Source organism: Temnothorax curvispinosus, unplaced genomic scaffold, assembly GCF_003070985.1.
Source record: "Temnothorax curvispinosus isolate PA1 unplaced genomic scaffold, ASM307098v1 QBEX01014555.1, whole genome shotgun sequence".
Taxonomy (NCBI): domain Eukaryota; kingdom Metazoa; phylum Arthropoda; class Insecta; order Hymenoptera; family Formicidae; genus Temnothorax; species Temnothorax curvispinosus.
Genome location: NW_020224335.1, coordinates 113,583 through 131,937, shown reverse-complemented (window position 1 = coordinate 131,937; position 18,355 = coordinate 113,583). Strand labels below are relative to the sequence as shown.

Genomic DNA, 18,355 nt, shown 5'->3' with positions numbered 1-18,355 from the left:
GAGCAAGCCAATTAGTGATCGAAAGAATCCAGTGTTGCATCGATAATAATGGTCATCACTTCGAACATCTTCTTTAAACGTTTTCATTCAATACAAAAATGTATTTTTTAATCGTTCTTTCTTCACTTTAAATCTTATTCAATGATCTCGTGTCATGAGTTCTAAAGTTGTTTTTAGCTCCTCTATCATATTATGGAAAAAATGTACCAAATCAATTTAAAAAAATGAAGATGACCTTGATATCTCCGAAACGCCTCCACCTGGACAGAAATTATTATCGCTAATAGCCCTCTTCGTACCGTACAATTTTGGTTACACTAATTTTTCTTTGGGCCTTATAGATTCAAATATATTTAAAGTGGTAATAGTTATTGCCTCACCCTGTATACATATTATATAATGCATCTACATAATCAATTACATATATGATAAAAAAGTAAATAAGAATAATATGCAATAAAAATAGTTGCATTTTTAAAAAATGCAGTTATGTATTTTCTTTCTATATACATCAATCGAGATTTAGCTCATCACTGTGTGCTAATAGAAAGTAAGATCACCGAAAAAAGAGAAAAAGAGGAAAAATAGAAAAAGAAAGCGAGAAAGAGAAGAGGGAGGTGGGCGGGGAGGGAAGAAGGGAGAGGGGAGAGAGAGAATTATGTAGAAAGAAAGTATTATAATTCCATTTATAAAAACATCGATAATTTTCAATATTAATAAAAATTATATGCTATGAAAGATTTGTTACATATACTAAATATCGTTCAAAAGTTTGGAAGCACTATTTTTTTAATGTAAAGAATTTTACCCAGTGAATATGCTACACCTACTACTGTTCTGTTATGAAGAAAGAACAAGTTTTCATGATTTAAGTTTAAGAAAAATATAATAATTGTTATTTTTAAATTTATTATATTTTATTCGAACCATAGAAACTTGTTCTTTCTTTATAACAGAATAATGGCATGTAATAGCATGTTCACTCGGTAAAATTCTTCAAATAATAGTATATTGTACAACTAGTGGGAAAAGTGGTCGATTCGGAATGAGTGTGAAGTTGGTCGCACGAGCGAAGCGAGTGCGACCATCACACTCATTTGGGCTCGACCACTTTTCCCACGAGTTGTTCATACTATTTTTCCTAACAAGAGCGTGAAACAGGCCGCTTTTCGCGCTTGTTTTACAATTTCATTTCTCTACTAGTTGAGAAATGGCTCCATTTTTCAATTAGTGTGGAGAAATGGATCGTTTTGCTCACTCAAAACAAGCGTGAAAAGCGGCCCATTTCACGCTCGCGTTAGGAAAAAGACTTTCTTGGAAAATGATTAGAAACAAATAATACTGTTTTGAATAGTTAAAACAGATAATAAAGTTTCTCATATGACATTTTTTTGGAAGTAGCACCACTGTTTTGTTTTTCTTAAAAAAGTAGTGCTTTCAAACTTTGAACGGTAGTTATTTTCTCTTTAAAATTGTAAGTTTAGTCAAAACTTTTCTCCGTTATATTTGAGGATTTCAATACTTTTCTCTTGAATAAATGTAATTCCTGTACTTGACGTAATTGATTACATGTACAAATAAATAAAACGTAATTAAAACTCGTTCTTAACAATTCACAATCAATTTCTTCGTTTCTTTCGTTCGTGCGCACGTTATCTTCCCTTAATGAAAATCCCTAATGATCTCGTTAACATGAATGAGTATTATTAAACGCAACGACGCTGAAGAGGATGCGGATAGCTTATTGTTCCGCATTCCTCTCGCCGTTGCAACTACCAGCCATAATAGCCGGCCGTGTGCGAGCGGGTTATTAGAGTCGGGTAGTATAGTTAGGTGCTTGGAAGCCTCATATACTAGAATTCTATTATTACACCGGGTCGCCGGCTTAAACTCAGTTGGTCTTGGCTCTCTGAACCGTGAGAACGGCTTCGCTTTTCGCACACCTGAGTGCCGGAGCTGCCGCGTTTATCCGCCGTTTAATTGCTGCTAAGAGCACAACGCAGTCCGGTTCAGTCGTCCCCTCGACCAACGCGCCGATCGTTCCTCACGAGCTCAATCGTTCATTACTGTCGTCGAACTATTGTCATTTGGTGTAAACAGAGAATAAAGGTGTAAAAGAAAATGCCGTACTATAACGATGTCCCATACTATTACGGTGCAGGAGCATACGCTAATCACAGCTCGCTAATGACAGGCACGGCACGGTAAGAATAGAGCAATTTTAATCCAATGCAAACCAAAAACATCATCGTTTGTATCCGATATTTATTTTAGCAAGGAAGTTGAAGTTTTTTTCGTATCTTATTCCCATTAGGATAAAATTTGTTCTTTTTTTTGGACGGACATTTAACGGTGGAAATCTTTCTCAAGGACGTTTGACGGTGGAAATCTTTCTCAAGGTCGCCAAGGTGTACATGTTGCGTTTAAAACTCTAAAATGTTTTGAGAAAATCAGTTAAATAGACAATAATTGTCTGTAGATTAAAAATTCAAATCGTGACCAATAAAAAAAACCTGAGAGTCGATATTGATTATTATCGGTATTGACTTTAATTTAAATTTTTACAGTTTTCAAAAAAGTTGTTAAAAATATATCATACATTGTTGTAAAATACATAACGCGAGCAGACAGCGCGTTATAATTGGTGAAAATTTCTTGTCTTTTATTCTTGGCGAGACAAACGCATCCGCGACTTTTACGATTTGCTAGATCATTTATCATTGCGTGATAGCAATAACGATGAATTTGAGAATTAATTATAAACTAATCTGATTGTGACATCATAGGAAATAACGAATGTTAAATTTATAATCGACAAGTTTAGTGATAAACCTATATAAATCGCGCATATATCGGTTTGTTGTAAAATATTGGAAATATCTATATTTTAAATATTTCCGAATTGGATTCCATTCAATTGTTATCAGGTGTCAGAGATATATTTTAAAAATGTGTCTATATTAAGTAAAACAATATTTGTGTGCTCCATTTTTTAAAACAATTTTACATGAGAGTAGAGAGAAGAAAATATAACTGCATTTCCATCAAAATATGTCGTTTTTATTTGTATTTCAGTATCTTGAAAATAATACATCTTCGCAGCAACATTTTTCTTTTTTGTGTGAGTACTATCTTAAAAAAATGGGATATATATATATATTTTTTTTTAATTTTTTAGTCTGTCATACGTGATAAGAATAAAGACAATAAAATATATACAGATAAAATAAATATCTTTTTTCAATTTCATACAATTGAAAGAATTTTCCAGGCGTGATTATAAAATAGTATCCATTTACGCGTCGATCGATCAAATGTCTTCATCAAACTGGCCACGTTTACATTCCACATGTGTGTCTAACAAGTGTTCGTGAAATGTTTCCGTTCTGCAACGTAACAAGGAGCAAAAATAAGCATTTGGCAATGAAATAATAGCTGATGTAATAGCCGATCGAAGGGCTTGTCAATTAATACGAACATATCGCAATGCATATCCCATGATATTACCAGATGAGACGTGTTTAGGATTTTGTTATATTCTATGTTCTATATGCTACATTGCTTACGTAAGATTTGTTTCGTGCTCTTAAAATACAGGTAAAGTAAAATTGTCTTGTAAAATTGTGCAACAAACTCACGTATTTTTTATGCTGATAACTGTTGACAAAAAAAAATGCACAAGGGCAAAGGCAATCTAGGCCAGTCATATTAGACTAATTTAGGGGGTCAACCTTCCAATTAATCTTCCCAAGTTTCAACTACCATGAATCGCTTTAATTTGAGGTGCTATAAGTGGGTTTTATTTTGCTTCACAAAATTAACGGGGAATAAAAAGTTATTAACAATATTATCAACAAAAAACGCGATTTTTTTATTTTTTCTCAAATATCTCGAAAACTAAGCAAGATAGGGTAACTAACTATACGTATCTTTTTTGTAGAGCGTAAAATTATCTACAATTATGATCTAAACAACATTGATCGTCAAGTCAGTCGTTTAGCTTGCACGCGTCATCAAACTCCGAGACTCGGATCCCGAAAATTCTCAATTTCGTCGTTTTTTTAATGTTGCACCGGTGATTTTTTTTGTTATTTCCGGGAAGATTAATTAGAAGGTTTGATGTCCAATATGACTGGCCTAATCGTTTATCGTAGTTTTTTAAGTGCTGAATACGTCTTGGTATCAAATTGCTCTATTACATCTCAATTTTGAGAAATTTGTAATTAAAGTTGCAAAAAAAGTTATTTTAGAGTATTTTGGCATATTATAATGCCAATAATTATATGATATTTTGGCATATTTTAATGCCATATATTATATGATATGTGACGTGTTGGACAAATTCTTTTATAATTAAAATTAGATATGTTATTAATACTCTCAGCCCTTAAAAGGAATTTGTCGTGTCGATTATGATTAAAAAATATTTATAATTGATATAGGATTTATTGCGTCAGTTGTGACTCACAAATGCTATTAACCAAATATTTTTTAATTATATTATTTAAATTTAAGAGTTTCTCCACTGGTCGCTTAACATTAAAAACATTAATCAGATGTCAAAGTTGATAAATTCAAAATGGTCGAATGTTAAAATTGAAGTGTTCGAATTTTTGAAATAATTCATGCATAAGGAGTTTTTATACAATTTAAATTGAATGAAATGATTAAACTGAATTTGTTAATTTTGATATCAGATTAGTATTTAACTGAAAAACCCTTAAGAGTTTGAATAACATAATTAAAAAATGTTTAATGGGTTTTAATGACCTTATAATTTGTGACAGACTTTATATTAATTATGAATATCAAGAGACACGGTAGTGTTGCGCGAGACCGCCTCGTGTATCTTTACGCGAGCGGACAAGTTGCGAGTACCCGAGATTTTGAGATTTTCATAATGACTGAACAGATTGAGTTCTGAGTAGGTTCAATCGATAGCTTGGGTTTGAATTATATAACAAAAGTGTTTTTATTTTTTCTCTACGTACTCTACGAGCGGAAATATTGCGACACAAAGTCCGAATCTGAAAGTTTTACATTAATATACGGACTCAAAATGTCACTTTCACACTTTCGACTACAGAGATGGCTCTTGATTTTCGATAAATTCTTTTAACTGTAATCGACACGACAAATCTCTTTTAAGGGCTAAAAGTCCTAATAACATATTTAATTTTAATTGCAAACTTTGTTACATATATATCGTAGTAATAACATGCTAAAATACTTTAAAATAGCCTCTTTTACAATTTTTAACTCGCATTCAAAATTGTGATGTGATAGATCAATTTGGTAAACGGGATTGTATTCAAGAACTACGGAAAACATTTACCATCGTTTTTGTGTTCGAAAAAAGTCATTTTTTTGTTGGACAGTGTAGTAACATTTTCTCATTTGCGATGACGTTAATTTAAGGCTCGAGCTTCTAACGATTGGTTTCATACATGGCCTTACTATTTGTGTAAGAAACACGTTGAACGATCCACGAGAAAAATATCCGCCAAAATGGAAGTCAAATTACGTATGCAAATGTAGATTACGGCTACCAATTTCAAATGAGATTATGATGTTTCGCACAGAACGCCTTTTCACACTTCGCTGTCGCGTTTCTCACCGCATCTGTCAACGATTTCGGAATCCCCGCTCAGTCATCTTCATCGTTTCTCGCCGATCTCGGTGAGATCGGCGAGACGAGTGATCGACACAGCGGACATCGATGTCTCGTCACCGAGAATACTTTCGCACAATGGGAACCCTCCTAGAAATCGGCTACGCCGCGATCGGCCGACTATCAAGATCAGATCGCAGGCTCTGAAAGACAATCCGGCATTACGCGAGCACTACGAGAGACATGAGAAGTCGATGGGCGAACTTCTAATGGAAAAATTCCTCATTAAAGACAAGAAGTCTGACGGCGACGGGAGCCAACAGGGAATACGTCTGTATCATCAGATCAATTTAGATCGTTTGGAAGATCCTCAAGAGCGAGAAGCTGTGCAGAAGCGAATCACCCGCAGATTCACGCGGCGCAGGTCTTCCGCCGATTTGCAGCTCGATCCTGAGCAAATACAACGGGAGGCTGCGTACGCGCAAGTGCAGGCGAAGGTCCTGGATAGTCTCGTGGCTGAGGAGCAGGCGCAGATTGAAAACGAGGCGCGTCAAGGTACTTTAGTATTCAGAAAAAGCACGACAGCGAGAGGGCCGATCATCGAGCGCCCCTATTACGCGAACAACGTCGATTCCGACACGATGACTCAGGAGGAAGAGGAAGCGGCCGCGGCAAGGATGAGGAAAGCCATGAAGAAAATGAAAAAGAAAAAACGATTGTCTACCGACAAACTGTCGCCGATTGATAAAATAGATAACAGGCAATCGAGCACCTCTAGCGAAATTTCCACTGATTCGCAGATTAAAGAGGATGATGAGTCAAGACCTCAGATGTACAAGATCGAGGCCTGTAATAGCGCAGGGGATTTCTCGACAATTTGGGTGAATACGAGTTCTGAGAATGACAAGCGCAAATCGACGGTCGAGCAGTTCAAGGAAAAGATCTCTGTTCCCAGGAGATTCGGAACTGGGAATAGGACGGACGTTTCCTCGAACGATACGGACGAAGCGGAAACACAAGTCGTGTTAGCGGTGCGAAAACCTTACGTAAAGGATCCGTCCAGAAATAGCGTGTATTTGACAATGAGAAAGCCTACGGACAAACTTGACGAAAAACTGGACGAAGTCAATAAACTCAATGTGAAAGTCGATGAAGATCAATTGACGAATGGCTTTGTTGACGTCAAAAATAATATTCTTGGAAGCAATGCGTTAAAATGTTTAACAGATAAAGATTCGACGGAGTCGAATTGCAAGATTCAAACGGCAAGTGATATTAATAAGGACATTAAAACGTTAAAGAAAATAGTGTATAAATCTAAGAAGGTGGAATCCTTGGTAAGGGAAGACATTCATTCCATATCGAATGATGACTCGTGGGATAAACGAGATCCCGTCTCAGCAACAAAGAATGATATGCAAGAAATCGTTATTGGAGACTCAGCGAAGAAAGCCGAGATAGCAGCAAATCCCATACAATCGAACATTTCAGCTTTTGTTTTGACGAACGCATTGAAAAACGACTCACAAATGGAATATCTTCGAGGAATATCTGAAGATATTTTCATCTTGGATACAAAGAATGACGAAAGTCCAAAGGCTCACAATGCGTTCGATGCTACAGAGAAGGTATCTGATCGTCTAGAAGCCGATTCGACTATCAAAACGCCGGAGATTTTTGCCATCGAAAATTCTGTTATTTCCGTTGGAAAGGATAAGCTCGTAGCGGAAGAGAACAGGCCAAAGATCTCGGCGTTGTCGCACGACGAGGACACGATGAAGCGAAGCGTTGTCGAGACCGAAGCTAGCGACAATGTTGGTAAAAACGGAGCCAGTGGTGCGACGCTCACGACAAATAGCGCGACCTGTCGTCTGCCAAAACTGTCTAAAATTAATACGGATAGAAATAATGCCGTAGAAGCGCCAAAGCTTTCGTTACGAGAGACCGCAGAGTATCTGGCGGACTCATCGAAAAGTGATCAGGCCGTCGTTGGGGATACCGCGTTGTCGGAAAAGAAGGTGAACAAAACATCAAACTTGGCGCAAGTTTCCTCTTTCAATGCCTCGAAGAGAACCAGTGGCGTAGACGCGGATAAACCAACTTGTAGAGTCGACGCGATTCGACACGATGACGCAGTCAAGTTGGAAGCGAAAGAAACGACCTTGCCCAAGGAAACAAACGACAAAGTGCGTAGCAATGAATATGAGGAGGCGAAATTAGCAACGGATGTTAAGCCAGCAAAAAATGTCGATCTGACAAAAACATTGAGAGATAACGCGAAAAAGACTGACGGAAATCTCTTAAAAACAATTGATTCATCGAAGACCGAAGCGAAGGTAATCGTCACCGAAGAAACAGCATCAAAAGAAGCAGAACTATTAAAAACTGATACGATTAAAAAAATTAATCGTATTGATGTAGGAAAAGATTTCTCGAGAGATTTACCCAGTCCTAAGAGCAAGGTGCCGAAGCTTAACAGCGCAGATTCAAAGTTTTGCTTCAAAGCGGAGACCCTCTTAAAAAAATATGCGAACGAAAGCAGTGTTGTGAACTCATCAAAGATTGGAAAGGATTTAGGCGCATTTAAAACAATGAAAATCGAAGATGGCAAATCATTTTTTCGCAACGACGCCAATGACAAAACGTCAGTTTTGAAGAAAAGTATTTCTGTTGACTCTTCGAAATTGATGAATGATCGCTTGTTGAATAAAATCCCCAAGGTTTTCCAACAGTCTGTATCTATTGATGAAAAAGCCACGGACAAGGACATATCCGTTAAGAAGACGTCAGAGCCGATAAAATCTTTGAGTAAAGTAACAGAAAAGAAGCCAATGAAGCTCGACGTAAGTTGCGACCTTCAGGACAAAAACGAAGTATTATCGAGGAGTGCCTCTACCGAGTCCATTGATTTTTGGAGCGAGATCAAAGCACCGGGTAGTCCTGAAGTGGCGAGATCGAAGCAACCGAATGGATTTACTTTTCGCGAGGCAACAATTTCTTCTCCAATTTCCAAAGTCGAGGAAAAAATGAACTCGATAAATTCGAAAGCTAATGGAAAGGAAAATGAGATCGACATTAAAATGAGCATCGCGGAGCTCGAAAATTTGACAGTCGGATCCAGTAACGTAGTTGTCGAAGAGGAGAAAGAAAGAAAACTTTCGGAATCTTTAAAAATGAAAGAAGCGGAAATCGCGAAACTTGCGAAAGCGGAAGTCGAGAAAAAGGTGCCGAAAGTACCGCCAAAAAAGAAGAGAAATCTTTCGATAGCAATTGACACTAAGGACACAAACTCGACCGTAAAGAAAGCTTCGTTAAAGCGGAATAATTCCGATACAGCAATTTCCGTGACTACTCCAATCGAAGGTGCCATACCGGTAATAAAGATAGTTGAAGCACCTAAGTTGTCCGAAGAGTCCGACAGTCGGACGGTCGATGAGGAACTCGAGGAACCCAGCACTCCAACAAACGAGCTATCGCCTGATCCCTCTTTAATTAGAAAGATCTCGAGATGGAGTAATCAGGACGATTTGACAAACACTGACGATGTGGAAACTCCGGTCGCGTCAGAGGAGACCAGCGTGGCCGCCAGTCCTAGTATCAGTCCGCAAACCTCCAAGACGAAGCGTGCGATTAAAAAGAAGAAAGCACCGACCAAAAAAACACCATCGGAAAAGAGTGAGCGGGGACCGAAGGAGACTCGTGGCAATGAATTACCAACGACGGCGAGTCAACAGAATACGCTTACTGCCAAACTCGTCCCCGAGAAGCAGCATCTAGCAAAACCTTCGCCGAAAACGTCTCCCAAGTCCAGTCCGAAGAATACACCCTTGCAACGCCCGCTCGACCTTATAAGGATGTTCTACACGACGCCATCCGCATTGCTCACGGCTACGCCGCGAGATCTCTCCAAAGTCAGAAGGGCAAAGATCAAGAGAAGACGGCATCATTCGCGCACACCGTCCATTAGTAGCGACAGTACTGGAAGTACGACGAGCACCGCCACGACGGGGAGTACGGACGAGAATGGCTCGACCCGCGTCGAACCGAACGACGATTCCGAACACAAGAGAATTAATTCGACGAGGAGCAACGATTCTGGATTCGACGGTTCACCGAGAATCTCGAGTACTTACTTTTTGCGATTGCTTGCGCGTCAAAGTTTTGTCGTCGAACACATCCAGCTTCCAAATATATATACATTTTTTTTAAAGAGTCTAATACTTTGACGATGTGACATGAGGGTGCTTTTTGAAATATAGTTCGAAACACCGGAAATGATAAAAACTGAATCAAAACTAAACGTTGGTTAATCATTTTCGAGTTACCGAAAAGAGATAGAGTGGGACGTAAACATTTGGAAGTGGGATGCAGATCAAAATTTGCTTAATTAATTAATATTCTCATTAATTCAATATACATTATGCATAGTTAACAACTTAACAAAAGTTAAGTTAGGTTAAAGAACTCCGCCGTTTCTCACGGAAAAATAATCTCGGTCAAATATTGCTCCGTTTTGGACCACGAGATTTATTATAATTTTCATGACTCTGAACAAATATCTCCATTGTCACAACCACAGAAAATCAAAGGATAAAAAAATGTGAAGCTCTGAAGTCTATAGCAAATTCGATTGCATGCACTCAGTGCGCACTGGTGCACATTAAAATTGTCACAAATAAACGTATATATAAAGTTTATGTTTAATATAAACGGATTAAATCACGAAATCTTCAATACTCTTTATTGTGCTATTTGGTAAAATATATATTAGGCATTTTATCAGTCGAGATATTTGCATTTTACTTTAAAGATTAGAAATTAAATCAGTGTATAACGGCTTCAATATGCACCAGTGTGCACTGAGTGCATCCAATCGAATTCTATAGAATCTGACAATGAGTGTCTGCCATATTCTTTTCAGATAACCTGATGCCTTTTTTTATTTGTAATGGGTATACATGCGCGCGTATTTGTGAATATTGAGTTCCGTGCGCGCTCGCGTATATATGAAGTGTATGGACATTTGTTCAAAATCATAAAAACTACCACACATGTCGGAATGGATTTGATTTTGATTTCAATTTGACCGGGGTCTCTTTTTCATAAGAAACATGTGGGATTTTTTAATATTGAATTTATAATATAATGATAAATATGTATTTCTACATAAAAGTCTCATATTATATATATATAAAATAATGATCATAATTAGAGAACTATAAGCATAAATCGGACATTAAAATGCTCTATAGGATTTTTTGCATTTTTCTTTAGTGTGGAACTACACGTGAAAGCAATTGTTAAGTTGCATCGCCAAAGTTGCTGCTTAAAAAAATCATTTATTATGCCATTTTTATCTATTTATCGTTAAAAAAATTTTTTTTCTGCTTTAGCAAAATATTAAAAGAATGTGTGGAAAATGCTAATACTAATTCATACTAATGTGATGATAACATTAATTTAGTTTACGTTATGTTTGAATGCTTCAAGTATTTGTTAACAATCCTCGCATTTCCTGGCAATAATTTTGTATGTAGGCGTATGTGTTACGGAATTAGACAGAACCTAGCTGAGTTGTAGTTATTAGTCTCGTCGCAGAGATATTTGCACAAGTGTCCCCGCATGGATAGCATTTTAATTCCTGTTAGTAATATTAACATTTGCCCGCATTTCAACGACTACATGTGCGGAATTACTTTCACGTATGTATATTGATTTTTAAATTGACGAATGATACGCAATGGACATAAAAACTACATCTTGTAAAAGAGGAATTTTGTCGAAGATGCTTGTCGAAAATATTTGTACCAAAACTTATGTACTATATATAGGTGTATTGTAAACCCAAGGATTGAGTTGAGGTCTTTTGGTTCAACACGCCGGAACATTTTCAAGCTCGTGAAAACTCGTTCTTTACGTCATTCCTTCGCGGCGAGTTTTGTTTTAACTTTAACAGTATCACGTGTTGACGTTCGGGAAATGGTGGAAGCGATAGGTGCGATAGTCAGCGCGACGCCCGCGCACACTATTAGTGCTATTAAAATGACGTAAGGTCGTTGCCGTAATGTCAATGACATTTATATCTAACTGTTTATGTAGGAGGGCGTTACAATATATGGGGTATTTTTAAGATGTTTGGTCAAACTTTGTCAGCGTATTTTAGATATCTTGTACCGACAAGAGTAACAGTTATTATATACCAAGGTAAATCGCAAGTGCATTTTTTCTGTGCTAAAAAAGGGAATTAAAAGTTATTTTTACAAAAAATGTAATATTTAAATAAGTCATTTATTAATATTATTGTACAATATATAATTTAAATAGTGCAATTTATTGACTGTCGTATTAAAATATAAATATATAAATATATTTGTGTTAGATTTCATGTAAAACTTGATTTTTTCATTAAACATTTTTGTAAATATCGCCGCCATTCTGCTTCCACCACTGATGGTATCATATAAGAGTTACAATGATATGATATATATTAGACTATTATATTCTAATAGCACGTAGTATATATATAGTAAAAATCAAATCTTTTGTTTACGCCAGTTCAAGATCAAATAATAGAAATATTGCGTTTAATATTTAGCGAATTATAAGCATAAATATCTTTTGATTAGTTTTCGATAAAACTAAATTCCTGTAGATTGTGACATGGCTTGCCACAAGAAATGCGAAAAACTGACAGGAAATCTATGTGGATTGAATCAGAAGCTAGTCGCCGAAGCATTGCAAGCTCTGAAGAGAAGTGAGTAACGATCTGAATACCTCTCGCGCTGTTAATTATTCAACTGCAACATTTCGCAATAAACATATCTCTGTTAAAGTGATACATAATATTTTTCGGATATTCTTTCGTTCTTCGCCTGATTTCATGAAACGGATACGAATTAGGCAGGTAATGCCCGAGTTGTCAAAGTTATTCTTAAAAAAAGTCCCTTGCCAAATTGCTGTATGATTAGTTGTTACATGGTAATGGTAAAGAAACGACGTAGTAAATGATCAAATATAATCACAAGTTTTCTTGACGCTCACAAGAAAAATACTTCGATATTTTATATAGAGTGTGTGAAAATAATAGATCTAACACTACTTGCGGGTAAGTACAGAGAGCAGTTTCATTAATTATTAAGAAAATCACAAAATAGTAAAGGACGTTTCTATTTGGTTTGATTCTAGCTTCTCACGAGCGGTGTTATACCTATTATCAGATACTCTGTATATGCAAATTATATAACACATACATACACAACAGGCGCGCGCAGATCGTTCATGATATGTTCATCCATATTCTCACATTCGTTGAAACTGAATCGAGAAACTGAAATCAAATTATTCCTGTCTGTCCAGCAAGTTGCATGAAACGAAGAAAAAAATATATGCTTATATTTTAACAAACATATTCTAACGACACGTGTTTAATATTTACTTCTGTGTATATCAGTTATAAGGATAGTTGATTCACTGATTATTATTTACTTAGCACCTTCACAATCATCGGATAATCAGAGTCGGAATTCGGATTCCTCGGATCATTTTCCGAGTGGTCGGATAACGCCGCCGGCGACGAATCTGCCCAGATTCAAGAAATACACCGTGACCGATTTTAATTTTCTCAAAGTAAGTACAAGTCGAAAATCCTGTCAATACTTCCCTTAAAAAGAAAGATGAAACACGTCTGTAATTCCATATTATTATTGTAGATAAAATCTACACGTGCCACTCAAATGCGAATGTTTGACTTTATTAATTATACATATACTTTTTGTGCATTGGTGTAACTTTTTGTTTGTCGCGATGCGCGTCATGCGCATCTATTCAGCCAGTTCCAAAAATTAACCGACTATTCCTAGACTACATTATGTACTTTGTGTGCATATAATCGTGTGCGCCTATCTCGTACCTATTCGCATATACCTCACAAAGGAGATGCCACGATTAAAGCAATTTCGCATTCCAGTAATAATTGCCATTACGCTTCGAATATTTAGATTGACTTTGCTAAAACTAGCAAATAAATGAGAATGACAAAAAAATTTGTTATATCTTATAGAGCTTCACCCGACGTATTAAAGTAACATCTTTTGCAAATTTTAATTTAACGATCGTTAAGAATTTCTTTCTTGTGTAAGAAAAAGACGAGAAAAGAGGATAGAGTAAAGAAAAAGGAACCAAAACTGAGAAGGAAAGGATAAAGGAAAGAACTAGGGAGAGAAAGAGAGGGAGAAGAAGACAAGAGAAGAAAAAGGGAAGGAAGGTGGGAGAGAGAAAGGGGAAAGGAAAAAGAAATTGTGAGAAGGGGTACAGATATGGAAGGACAGGGATAAGAGAAGGAAAGAGATGAAGGGAGGAAGGTAGAGGAGCAGGGGAAGAAAGAGGGAGAGGTGGGGAGAGAACGGGTGAGGGAGGGAAGAAGGAAGGAGGGGGAAGAAGAGGGAAAGGAGACAGAGGGCGGGAGGGAGGGGGAGGGAGGAAAGGAGAGTGAGAGAAGGAGAGGGAAGAGGGAGAGAAAGGGAGATAGATAGGGGAGGGGCTTCACTCGGCAATTCTTTGCATGCAATACATTATATACATTAATAAAAGAAAATAGTGTTTATTCTGCTTCTACATGTTGAACTTGGCATATCTTCAGAGAAACATTCCCACAATATATTCTTGTGAAAATTTTATTCATCTTGTACGTACGAAAACCTTTGTCGACAAGAGCAACAATTATTTTTATTAATTTCTGAAAAATTCTGAAAATTCTGAATTTTACGAAAGATAAATTCGCGTAAACTTTTGGTTAATATATTAATGATTATCTCTAAACACTCATTTCGCATTTACGAACATTCGGAGTAATTGATATCAATTCCGTAAGTATTTATTTGATCCTTATTAGCGAACATAGATCCGAAAGATTCGCCGAGTGCAGCTTGGCTTGAAATTGGACTAGAATTAATCTGAATCACGTGTATTTACATCACGTGAACCGGTTGACTCACGCGGTGCTTTCCACGAGGAAATCTTCCAGCGGATGAGAGGACCAATGTCCAATTTCCATGTTTACTATCGATGAACGAGCGTAATGGCCAAGGAACATATTTCGCCTTGCTTTCACGGAGAAACGGCCGTGCATTATCAAGGATTTATTTGCGCGCGAGGATACTTGAAGCAGAATTTGTACGGAATAGCTATGTAAATATAGATTACCAGAATTAGCACATGCGCAACGCATTATTTTTAACGTCCAGATGCGCGTGACGAGACTTACCGCTCGGTTTATAAACTTGGAGCATTCATCTAAATTCAATTACATGTTATTTTAAATCTAATCGAGCACGCGTAATAGTGACAATGTAGTTTTAAGATTTCTATTTCATTGCAACTATTTATATTGAATTATGACGTCACAAGTTAAAAGAAATTATGTAAAACCAACGTTTTGCATCACATGAAGAATGAATTAATTTCTTTCCACGCTGCAATGCATATTTCACAATATAAATTGATAAAATGTATTAAAGATTCTTCTTGCATTTTATAGGTAGATTAATGAACAGTTAATGAAATCTTGATGAATTATCAATAAAGCTTTTTTTTGTTGGAAATATGTATATGTAACATGCTCTCTCATTGAATTGTGTGTATTTATAATTAATACAATGAAAATATATTTTTATCAATATGTTTTATGAATTTATATCGAACAAAAATGGTAATAATGTAAAAAATGATGACATATGAAAAGAATTAACTTATTTTGAGATATTATTTTTATATTATAAGATAACTTATTTTGATATTATAAGCAAAATCGATTAATCAACTATATGAGAAAAAAAGATGATTCGAACATGTTGAGAGAAAAGAAAGATAAATAATTTTGCTTTATGATATTATAATAATAATTATAATATTATATATATTGATACAGATTATATATATTATATATATAATCAGTGTTTGCCAGTATCTAAATAAAATTATTTAGATAATCATCCAGAGATATTAAAAAAATGGGATTATCTTTATCTTATCTATATAAAAACAAAATGTATTCACCTTTATCTTAGATAAAAAATCATGTTATCTTATCTAAAAATTATCTAAGATGGTAGGATTTTCATTCTTCCTGCTATTTCTTTATCGCCGTTTAAATTAAATTGGATTCCAGAACGTTATATGTATAAAGTTGTATAAAGACCTATTTTTGAAAGAAGTAGATTATTTATAATGCAAAAATGTCATTCGAAAACAGATTAACTTCTAGTAGCGGAGAAGAATATTTCTTCCTCAATATTGGAAAAAAGAGGACAATAATCAAATAATTATTAGTGGTAACATCAAAGCACTTTCGTATTTGGAATTTAAGTCGAACACTGTTGGAAAATTTGTGTTAAATATAACATAAATCACATGTCCACTCAAATTTTTGTATTAATTAATTTAACATAATAATATGGATGTGTTAAATGGTAACACCGATTCTGATCGTAATTTTGAGGTTAATTATGTGTACAATTAACATAACTTTTATGTTGAAGTTAAGATTGTAAGATAAAATCAACACTCTTTTTCTGTAAATTTTAACACATTTAATAAATACGTTCAAATTGTGTTACTTTAACATATTCTTTAAAAATAAATTATTTTAATAATTTTACATTTTAAATTTGTTAAATAAGTTCAATTAACACAGCAGGCATATGTTAAATCTACACATGTATGTGTTGATTATTTTACACAAAAATTTTAATAAGGACCTTTTTTCACAAACCTACAAAAATTTTCCAACAGTGAAGTAATCCAATCTCTTTTGAATTTTTCAAATGTAAAAAATATTTTTCAAATATAATACATCCCTGCCATGCATCGTCGATGACAGTAGAACGTCTTCAGCACAGTAAATAAGTGTACCCCTTTGAAACCGTTTATCAGACAAAACATACAAAAAATTTTAATTTTGGGAAAGAAAAATTTGAAAAATTCCTTTTATAATTTTTTATGAATAGTCTCATAAACACAAAATTATCTAGAAAATTTTCTACATAAATCGCAATAATTATTTTATCTTTCATCTAGATTAATTAAAAGCAAAATCATCTTTATCTCATCTAAGATGAATTTATTTACGGATTTTCATCTTATCTTTATCTTACAATTGATGATACAATTTGATGATTTTAAAATCATCTAAGGCAAATACTGATTATAATAAATAATTTTGCTTTATAATTACGCAACCACCAAGCAAGAGATATTAGTTATACTATTTTGAATTCTCATTCCGTTCCGCAGGTCTTGGGTAAAGGCAGCTTCGGTAAGGTGTTGCTGGCAGAGTTACGCGGCACGGAATCCGTGTACGCGGTGAAATGTTTGAAGAAAGACGTCGTGCTCGAGGACGACGATGTCGAGTGCACGTTGATCGAGCGAAAGGTCCTCACGCTGGCGACGAGGCATCCCTATCTCTGTCATCTGTTTTGCACTTTCCAAACCGACTCGCATCTCTTCTTTGTTATGGAATACCTGAACGGGGGTGATCTAATGTTTCACATACAGAAGTCCGGCCGATTCCCCGAGGTGCGCGCGCGTTTTTACGCCGCCGAGATTTGGTCCGGATTGAACTTTTTGCACAAGAAGGGTATTGTTTACCGAGACCTCAAACTTGACAACGTGCTACTCGACTTTGACGGCCACATTAGAATCGCGGACTTCGGCATGTGTAAACTTCAGATCTTCCTGGATAGAACAGCTGATACGTTCTGTGGCACGCCAGATTACATGGCGCCAGAGGTATCATTCTCTTCAAATATAATTTATTTCTCTATTTTTCCTCTGTTTATATTTATTATTAATTATTTAATAGACAAAATCATTTAATAACTCCTGTTTGCAGATAATAAAAGGACTCAAGTACAATCAAGCTGTGGATTGGTGGTCGTATGGCGTTCTACTGTACGAGATGTTGACTGGTCAATCGCCGTTTTCTGGATGCGATGAGGATGAACTGTTTTGGAGCATTTGCAACGAACGGCCATTCATACCTCGGTATCTGAGTCAAGAGGCTACCGATATACTCATCTGTTTGTTGGAGAAGGATTCTGGAAAGCGGCTACCTGCTCACGAAATCGCTGTACATGCTTTTTTTCAGGTACAATTTGTTACGATTTTTTTAGATGGCAGAAAAATGTATCGTGTGCGATTTAGCAGTCAAATAGCATTCCGATTCCGCAGCATTTGCCCTGGGATCGATTGGAGAAGAGACAATTGGAACCACCGTTTAAGCCCGCGCTCGACCACACTTTGGACACAAAATACTTCGACACGGCATTCACGACCGAACGTCCGAGGCTCACGCCAGTGCCCGAGCAGATCTTGACTTCGATGGATCAAGGTGTTTTCCGCGGATTCTCTTACACAAATCCGAACGCGACAGATTAATTGATATGTGACAATTAAATAAAGAATACGTTAGCGTTTAACAGAACAATATTCGTCGTTTCTAACTTTTTTGTGCCATACAATAATGAAGAAGAGAATGTATCACGTTCTTGTTGGCTTGCATAAAATTAATTTTTGCTTTATATTTTTGGAACGAGCGACGATATTATACAATGTCAACATAATATGTATAAATAATATATATATATATATATATATATATATATATATATATATGTTTATTTATCGATAAAAGTCGAAAGACAAAGCAATTACTTATAAATTATAGTTTTTATTTGTACATAATATGTG

General features: G+C 35.8%; 1 protein-coding gene across 3 annotated transcripts in view; it reads left to right on the top strand.

Annotated features, from left to right (window-relative positions):
* LOC112464763 overlaps positions 1-18,094 on the top strand; it is a 26,277-nt gene extending 8,183 nt beyond the window's left edge. Inside the window, exons 1-7 of one of the 3 annotated variants that reach the window (XM_025031944.1) lie at positions 1,885-2,204; positions 5,583-9,736; positions 12,264-12,365; positions 13,101-13,237; positions 16,901-17,395; positions 17,499-17,753; positions 17,837-18,094. In XM_025031944.1, the coding sequence (XP_024887712.1) occupies positions 2,122-2,204; positions 5,583-9,736; positions 12,264-12,365; positions 13,101-13,237; positions 16,901-17,395; positions 17,499-17,753; positions 17,837-18,043 (5,433 nt within the window). In that variant the 5' untranslated portion in view covers positions 1,885-2,121 and the 3' untranslated portion in view covers positions 18,044-18,094. Of the gene's footprint in view, positions 1-1,884; positions 2,205-5,582; positions 9,737-12,263; positions 12,366-13,100; positions 13,238-16,900; positions 17,396-17,498; positions 17,754-17,836 lie in introns of those variants that run through there. The other 2 variants (XM_025031946.1, XM_025031945.1) reach the window with 2 other exon arrangements.
* Positions 18,095-18,355: the final 261 nt, after the last annotated feature.